The sequence below is a fragment of the Trichoplusia ni genome, chromosome 20 (assembly GCF_003590095.1).
Source record: "Trichoplusia ni isolate ovarian cell line Hi5 chromosome 20, tn1, whole genome shotgun sequence".
NCBI lineage: Eukaryota > Metazoa > Arthropoda > Insecta > Lepidoptera > Noctuidae > Trichoplusia > Trichoplusia ni.
Window position 1 is genome coordinate 3,802,166 of NC_039497.1, and position 9,488 is coordinate 3,811,653.

General features: G+C 35.7%; 1 protein-coding gene across 2 annotated transcripts; it reads right to left on the reverse strand.

Moving 5' to 3' along the window:
* Positions 1–6,442: 6,442 nt before the first annotated feature.
* On the reverse strand, positions 6,443–8,069 carry LOC113503762. Of its 2 annotated transcripts, none has more exons than XM_026885844.1 (3): positions 8,029–8,069; positions 7,687–7,921; positions 6,443–7,165 (listed from the first exon to the last, which is right to left on the reverse strand). In XM_026885844.1, the coding sequence occupies exons 2-3, from the start codon at positions 7,903–7,905 to the stop codon at positions 6,455–6,457; spliced, it is 930 nt and encodes a 309-aa protein (XP_026741645.1). In that variant the 5' UTR covers positions 7,906–7,921; positions 8,029–8,069; the 3' UTR covers positions 6,443–6,454. The 2 variants fall into 2 exon arrangements, 1 of the variants encoding a protein (XP_026741645.1); XR_003401503.1 differs by having other exon boundaries at positions 6,807–7,165; positions 7,716–7,921.
* Between the last annotated feature and the right edge of the window lie 1,419 nt (positions 8,070–9,488).

Genomic DNA, 9,488 nt, shown 5'->3' on the forward strand with positions numbered 1-9,488 from the left:
ACGTTCGATGTACGGAACATAGACATGTAGGGGGAAGTGCCTCTACACTGCTGCCTCTAGACCTATTCTTCTTCTCAATAAAAGTTTTTACGTAGTAAAGTCTGACATGGATTAAAATCAACAGGTTAAGCTATGCTTGACGCGGTTGGTCCGTAGATGGGTGACCACCTTTTTCATAACGAGTTCCCCCGTGTTTCGGAAGGCACGTTAAAATGTGGGTCCCGGCTATTATTCCTGATACATCTTTGACAGTCGTTACAGGTAGGCAGAAGCTTAAAAAGTCTGACAACCAGTCTAACCAAGGGGTATCGTGTTGCCCAGGTAACTGGGTTGAGGAAGTCAGATAGGCAGTCGCTCCTTGTAGAACACTGGTACTCAGCTGAAACCGGTTAGACTGGAAACCGACCCCAATATAGTTGGGAAAAGGCCAGGCCGATGATGAAATGACTTTGAAATTATTATGAGTTTATATAATTTCTGCCACTTCCTCCCTCTTCTGTGATCCACGGTCCGATGTGTATCTCGGGTGCAAACAGGCGTTATGTAAGTGCGCCAGACAATGGTTGCATCGTACGCCTCTGATGTAACGCAAATCTTTTCATTCCCTTGCCACGACACGCTATTTTGACCCCAATTGGTTTAATTTGTGTAAGTAATGGTAGATACGTATTTGTTGTGCAGACAGCTAAGTAATTAAGGACTATATTTGCTTGCACGTTGGTGAAATTCAAATATTGAATTTATTTTAAATCTTTTCAATTGTTTTGCGCATGCTATATTCAACTTTATCTGTAAAGCAATAAAGAACGTTTTATATTATTTGTTTGATTGTTGAAAGGTGTTTGAACTCTATTGTTGCGTAACTTTTTTGGGGTAATTTTATGAACTGTATTTTCCCCAATTACCCCTTTTTATGTTTTGTTAGAAGATGTTTTTGATATCCAGTTTTATTGAGAGATATTTTTCGTCTTAGAAATCGATGGATAGATCAGCATGTTTGGAAAATTGTACCGTTCCGCTAACCTCACACATGTCATAACAATGTATCTAAAATGACAATTTGAACTGGCCAATCACCGTGCGAGCTTTTTTTCAATATCGAATAGGTTGAGGCGTTTTTTTTCTAATTTTGTCATTTCAAGTAAACAGATGACATTGATTTGATTTCAGTTTATTTTTATAACTTATACTAGCTGACCCAGCAAACGTTGTTTTGCAGAATTTTTTTTTCTAGTTTTATGTATTTTTAATGCCACATTATAAAAAAATAAAAACAAACAATTTCGTCCAAAAAATTAAATATTATTTTTTTAGTGTGAGCAACCCTTATCACTTAGGGGTATGAAAAATAGATGTTGTTCTATTCTCAGACCTACCCAATATGTATACAAAATTTCATAAAAATCGGTCGAACCGTTTCGGAGGAGTACGGTAACTAACATCGTGACACGGGAATTTTATATATTAGATTTGACTGGAAGCCGACCTCAATATAGTGGGGTAAAGACCAGGACGATGATGCAATTATTCATCAATTTTTCATTGTTACGTTATCACGTAAAATTATCTTTATAAAAAAAAACAACTTCTTACCCCGTAAAGTGGTTTACGAGTGTCAGATGGGCAGTTACTCTACAATATACGACGATATTCACCGAAACACTTCAAACCGACCAAAACATGCAAACTAGAGAAAAATCTGAGCAGAAAATGTATGCAATAAGTCTGATTTTCCCATCAAGCACAAGAAATCTCAAAAAGTACTTTACGCCATGGTAATAAGACACATTTTCCAATGTAATTTTGAGTACACTACAAAATATGCTTCCTGAGCAAAAATTATACTTTTAAATATTGCATTTTAAAGCATTGCGTTCGCTATATTTTTCTCACGGACGGTGTGTTTACATGATAAACATATTTGTTCAACTCAAGCGAGAGAAAATAGATAGGAAACTGTTTTTTTTTAACTTCGAACGTAGGCAAACAAATGTGGTGTAAGTTGTGTTGTGTGTGGATGTGGTGCCGTTGCTCTTTATGCGCTGTATCGATTTTGATGCAGTTTTTTTGTTTGAAAGTAGGTTTTTTTGACAAAGTTTTACTAGAATTAGCTTAATCGTTTAGTAGATTTTTGGGGGTGAATGGAGATGAATAATCAAAATTAATTAAATATTCATATCAAAATCAATTCATCCTTTTACAAGATAGTCGACCTAATAATATTAGAGTATATGAGGTGTATAGTTCCAGATTATACATAAAAATATATCTTTATGTATGTAATACAAATTAATTGACTTCACCGTTGCGTTACTCTAACACAGATAGACTCATAGCGATACACCTCCCGTTTTTGCACAAAACCGTTCTATTTTTTACCTATACAAAAATCCCAGCCAATCAAGACAGACGTCCTTTATCCAAGCTCTTAATTAGATTAAGTAAAAGATCATGTCAAAAAGAACTGTCAATTTCATCCATATAAGTCACCATCTCTCGTATAATTGAACTTGTGAAGGATCTCTGCATTGTAATGAGTTAATGACCCCGTTATAAACGTACCTCCTAGCCCCTTACCCCCGTACCCCATACGTTCCTAAGACGTTACTGAAGTTCATACATTTACCCCAGTTATTATGTGTAGGCGTCTTACAAGGCTAAATAGATACTACGGAATGCACGCTACGCCGTACTCGTAGCGGTTACCTGCTACGAGGCTACGAGGCTACGATACTTGTAGTATCTGGTATGACGTCAAACTGTCTGCTAGACTGCGTCTGTTTTTGCTACGTTAGGTTAGTGTTGCAAGCTTCGAATTAGAATTTAATCAGATGAAGCGTTGATAAATATTTATGTATTTATGGGTCGATCCATAACCAAGGTTGAATATATCTATACTAATATATAAAGCTTAAGAGTTGTTTGATCGCGCTAATCTCAGGAACTACTGGTTCAAATTGAAAAATAAAATTAAATATGTTTGTGTTGAATAGACCATTTATCGAGGAAGGTTTAAGGCTATATACCATCACGCTGCGATTAATAGGATCGAAGATACAATGGAAAATGTGGAAAAAACAGGGCTGGTATAAATCATAACTTATATCTTCTAACCACGCAGACGCAGTCCCGGGCAACAGCTAGTATTAAATAAAGTGTGACAGATGAAATAGAGATAGACAGGACATATGACAAGAGATAACAGAATAAATTGGACAAGAATGGAAAAGAGTAAAGCAGATGGATAGATCATATAGAAAAGTAGGAGAGGCTACCTGCCCAAGAAAAGCTAGAGGCATAAGAGTGGAATCAGCTAGAGGCCTATGTGTCATAGGACACGCTGGTCACTAAACCGGGAAAACTGATGTATTAGTTTATAAGTTAAGTTAACTAATTAATGAGGCTTATAATATTTTTTTTTTATTAAAAAAATAGAAAATTACATAAAAAATCGCCAAACTGCAAAGCAGAAGACATAAATCATACAATACATCTAGACCACGCAGAAGACATAAAACAAATCAATACACATACATATATCAATTCTCTACAAATTTATCACATGCACAGAAAAGACAAAATCTAAATAGTGGAAGCAGTGAAAATATTCACACACTCAAAAATGTACCTTCAATTTACATTCGGAAAGTTCATAATTGCCAAACAGACCACTAACGCGTCTATTATATTTGTTAGTAAACTCTACATTTCCGTTTAAAGTGAACTATGAAGGTTAAACTGCATAAAACGTTGCTCGTTGTAACTTTGCATTAAAACCTGTTTGGTCGGTTTTCGTAAAGTTTCATCGCTATATTGCATACCGATAGGGAATCTAAACTTTGTTTTTCAACTAAATATAGTTTGTAACTATTTTATGGGAAACGCTCATATTTTGTATTTTGTTGAGTATAAATTGTTCAAATTTAATTTTAATTAATCTATACTTTTTTTTAATATATAAAGCTGAAGAGTTTGTTTGTTTGAACGCGCTAATCTCAGGAACTACTGGTTCAAATTGACAAATAGTGTGTGTGTTCAATAGAACATTCGTCGAGGAAGGTTTTAGGCTATATAGTATCACGTTGCAACTAATAGGAGCGAAGATACAATGGAAAATGTGGCAAAAACGGGGAAAAATATTCAACTTCGAGGGCTTCCGTTCTAAAATTCCTAACTTATATCTTCTAACCACGCGGACGAAGTCGCAGGCAATAGTTAGTTTTAATTAATTGGAATAAGTAACTCTCAAAGCGTTTGGTTGACTCTACTCGTGGTCGCGAAGGCTTTTTGTGCTCAACGTTGCAATGCTGAAAGCCTTTTGGGTACCTTTACATTCGGTCATCGGATTCGGACGGACATTTGAATTAAAAAAGGGTTGAAAAAATAAATAAAAAACACTTCTGAAAATTCTGTCTCTTATATACAAAGCTTCTTGCCTTCATCTACCTTTAAACGAAAGGATACCAGAAGCGTAAAAAAAAATCGTCAGTCACAAGAAACAAAACAACATTGGCTCGGATCACTTAAATGCGAACCCGAGACACTGACCTACACAGAGCTAGATCTTCCTTCATAATTGAAATACCGGTGAACCCCACCCCCAACTCCCACTCCCAACCCCACGGGGGGGAGGGAGGGCTGGCGCGAAGTGAGCGCCACCAGACACCCCGCGATAAGATTCCAGAGATAGAAAACAGGGCGCCTCTCGCAAAATGCACTCACATATTATTTGCTCGACGTATTTTTATTTCGAAAGCTTTTGTTTTTGACTTCAGCAGGAATGAAATGTCTTCGAATCGAATGAAATATTGTTACTAGAATACCGTGGACGTTTCGGATTCACTTGGCAAAATTAATGGGCTGACTATTAAAAGGGAATTCTGTGAATACTGTCATTTACCTTAATATAAATTGGCATTTCATTTTGAAAAGAGACTTTTATGTTTTATCCGGAGAATCGAGTTAATGACTGAACTGATTTTAATTACACTTGTCTCAGAATCTTCGCTGAATAATCGAATTTAAACTACGTAATATATATCGGAATCGGACCATACCTCGTATAAAAATTCAAGCCATTGAAATACGTATAAGGTAGAGTCCCCTAAATCCGGGGGGTTCGAAAAATGGGACCGTATTCCGATGTATTCAGCATAACGGCGTTTTAGTATGTTGTCTACTAGATACATTATTAAATTAATAAACGTGACCAGCAGCTGACTCCAACGCAGGCTTCTTACATTTCGGACCTCATTCCCGTGAATAACAAGTATTGTCTATACTAATATTATAAAGAAGAAAGATTTGTTTGTTTGACACGAATGGGCTTCAAAACTACTGGACCGATTCAAAAAATTCTTTCACTATTGAGAAGCTACATTATCCCCTCGAACATAGGCTATAATTTATTTCAAAAATAATATGGTTCCGTAAGAAAATTGCGATATTGTAACCCAAGGTGTCATAACTTATATCTCTAACCACGCGGACGAAGTCGCGGGGAACTGCTAGTTATATGATAAATCTATACAGTGTGAGTACTGATTTAGAATTTGTTGTACTGTGATGTGTCAACACGCATGAAAGAAAAAATATAAAACACACAAAGAAAATAATGAACTAATTAAATTAAACCAGACCAGGGCTCAAGAGTTCAGCGAGAACTTATAAAATTGCGATGTCATTTGAAACGCTAGAGGTTGTAAAGTTGGGGGTCCAAGCTAGAATGCCGAGGAACTTAATAAACGTTTTCTGTAAACTATAATATTAATTTTCTCTTACAAAATGAAAGGGGAAGGCACTTTCAATCGCTACTCTGCAGCCCCAATAAACTTTAAGCATGGTCTTAAAACTGAAAGCATCATTATTATATTAGTCATATTTTGGCGAAGCGTCGAATAAGCCGTTAAGGAATGCTTGTTCTTTGCTAACAAAGTGCCAAATATTGTAGCTTCAGCATATATGACACTAGCATTTCGCCTAACGATGTCGGTTATATCGCGTTTCCAAGAGAACTCTTCAAAAGTCCGGGATAAAAACTATCCTATGTTCTTTCTCAAGGTCAATTCTATCTCTGTACCAAAGGACATGGCCGGAAATTGTATGAACCTGTGCCCCAGCATGTACACGAATAAAATCTACGTCAATTAATAGTAAACATCGTTAGAAACAAGAATAAAAAAGATTTATTTTGCTCAGCAGTCGCTGACAAGAGTTATGAAGGTTGAAAGTTAAGTAAGGTTAGGTTGAAAGTTAAACTATGATTAAAGCACTTTTATGTTCCTGGTATATAAATATTTAATCTAGACATTTAATATTCATAATACAATCACTTAAACACTGAAAGCAGCATTATTTTTCAATTTGAGTAAATCTACTTGATTGGAAGTTAGAACAATATTACACAATATTATTCAACTGATAACATTTTGGATTAGACAGCAAATAAAAGAAATTAAATTGTTGAAACATTTAATATTAATAAAACATTATAAAACGCGGCTGGTGAAAAGACAGCTTCTTGGTATCTCGTCCATACCAAGTACCAAAGAATTGTCAAAATGTGAGCACAACATCCAACAGTCCGGTTGCTAGATACACAATTACACCGATAACTTAAGATACCATTTCTAAGTTGGTCTTCAAATGAGGGAAGCTCGTCATATAAAGAATACGTGTAATATTCACGCCTGGACGTATGTCTCGATTTAATACGTGCTCTTAATAGAAGAGGATGATTTCCTTCAATTTCAAGTGCTGCGAAAGTATTTGATAAACTTGAGTTCTCCAATAATAACTCCCATTCATTAGAATCCGCATAAAGCTTATTATAAAACAACAAGGCTGATTTAATTAAGGTAGGCACTAAATAACCTGCACTTTGCTGACATCCATTAAATATGCATCGCCTAGATGTATTAGCACAACATCTATAATTAGGTAGGGAAATTGATGAAACATCTTGACCTGGGCCAAGATGAAGTTGTGGAGCAAGTGGTGGAGGAAGTTGTGGAGGAGGTGGTGGAGGAATTGGTATTTGGATATTTTGATCAGGTTGGTGATCTTCTAAGGCGTCAAAACGGTTGGAACCAGTAATAATTCTTCGGCTCACTTCGCTGTTAGCTCTCATGTAACAACCATGACATAAAAAGTTGGCTGCTCTAACCTGAAAAAAAAGATGAAACTAATACCACTCACACTTGACAATCAATAGCTTGACTTTCTATATATGTAAACTCAAATGTATATACATAATAATATTATTACTTTATTGCCAACATCAAACCAGACACATATTACAAAATAAAATACCCCATCTCATCTCTGTCAATCAAACAGATATTCATACAGTTTTTACCAATATACAGAGTGATTAATGTGGAAGGTGAAAGTATATAATACATCCATATTATAGCATAGAAATACAGAGAGTTCCGAAGATTTGTAAAATCCATGTGGAGTCAGAGTAAATCACTAGTTATCTAAATAAGGCAAGTAAAGACTTGTCCTAACTGATTCTTAATTAAAAATATTCCTCATTACTAATAATTAATATTTAATCAGCATTAAATATTACATCATAGTAACTATATTGACTCGCCTGTTACATTTTGAATTAGAACTTCAAATAAGTTTAAATTATTTAATGTGATTGACTACACTATTAAAACTGTAACAATTATTCACATGTAGATATTTAAAAACGTATTCCTTACATGTCATCATGTAAGTACTGCCACAGTGATACAACTGAGGCGAGAGGGCTTCCCTCCAGAATTTCGTGTCTTTTGGCACATGTAACTGATTTACCACAGCCACAACAAACATTGATATGACCGAGTTGTCTTTCCCTGGAGTTCGTTGCAAGACATCTTGATGTCTTGTCATAACACGCACCACAGACATGGCTATGAGATGATAACTGTGAAGGTAAAATAAGCATCCTTATTAGTCTTGAAATTGTAGATAGGTATTTGAATAATATGAATGCTGTAGGTATAAAAAAGATTTAATGATGCTACAACATACCTCGAATGTTAACCACTCCGATAAAAGAACAGTCATATCGGGAGGTAATGATGATAAAACATGTCTCCTGATACGTTCTCCGATTGTGATCCGGTTGTAAAAGGGCCATTTTCCTTAAGTATACACAGTACGACTAGTTAGTGGAGCACTCGCGTGGGGCTACGACATATTATAAACGAAAAAACAAACCGGCGCAATGACAGGTTATTGTTTACAAAGTGAGAATGTGATTTGACATTGACATTAGACGCTCGATATTCATCACTTCAATGTTGTCAGCACACAAGTGACTATCTTCCTTTGTACGCGAACTTAGTTTTATTTAATTAATAATATTTATGGTTTCATTTATTTAAATAAATCAGTAAGCTTAAAAAAAATATATGTGTCATGTAAGTTATAATTAATTATGAACATTTTACATTTTAAGCTCGATGTCTATAGTGACGGACTTTCCCTACTTTGTTCTTTGTGAATATTATATGGCAACATTAAGGGTACTTTTGAGTGGAGTACAAACGAAGAAAATCTTTTTATTGTATGTTTTTTTCTCCCGCTGCTACAGTACATTGAGCTATTTTCAAAATTCATTATTCGTTTTTTTATAATTATTGGTTTTATTTTGGTTCTTGTACACTCTGGGGCAGAATCCGGCCAAGTCCTTTCATTAAAATCAGTTCAGTGATTTAGACGTGAAAGCGTAACAGACAGAGTTACTTTCGCATTTACAATATTAGTAGGGATGGATGGACTTCAAATGATTCTTCCGTGGGTTTGCAGATTTTAATCTAGACTGTGTTTAGCCAAGTGGTTGAGGTTATCGCACCAAACGCACAGTGCGCGTCGTGTCGCGGTTATGATTCTCGCGCGTTGTGTTCTGAGTCTTGCACTCCCGATAAATACGCGTGAGTAAACCGTTGCATAACTTTGGGCCGATTTTTCAATCACCAGATAACTTATTCGACGAATATGTTTGACGTTTTGACAGCTTTTGTATAGAAAATATGTCAAACGGCCATATTTATTCCTCAGATAAAAGTTATCGGACGCTTGAAAAATCGGACCTTAATGACATACAACTATGTTTATGAGTTGTCTTACTCATAATACAAGCTTCGTTTATTTGAAACTAGATGGCGTTGTTTGAACAATGAACTTTCTTTTTTTGTCATGGGCTAGTCAGATCAAAAAGTCCTGGACAACACAACACAGGCGTTCCATTCAATCTGTTTCGTTTGAAGGACTTTTAAAAAGAGTTTGTTCACAGCTTTGTGGACCCGCCGATACCGGGACAAAATGTCTGAAAGAGAGAACGTCGTGTTTGTTTGTTTTTCGTTTCTCTTTACTCAAACGCCGAGCCTTTGGTGAAATCTAGGCTGGGAGTCGGCCTCGATCAACAAGCCTATTTTGGAAAAAGGATTGAATCGATCAGGTGTGATTAAAACTTGCGAGAACTTTGA

Coding starts and splice junctions, on each gene's coding strand:
- LOC113503762 (XM_026885844.1), bottom strand. CDS start 7,905: ATGTCTGTGGTGCGTGTTATGACAAGACATCAAGATGTCTTGCAACGA. Junction 7,166..7,686: donor ACGTTTTTAAATATCTACAT/GTGAATAATTGT, acceptor CTTTTTTTTCAG/GTTAGAGCAGCCAACTTTTT.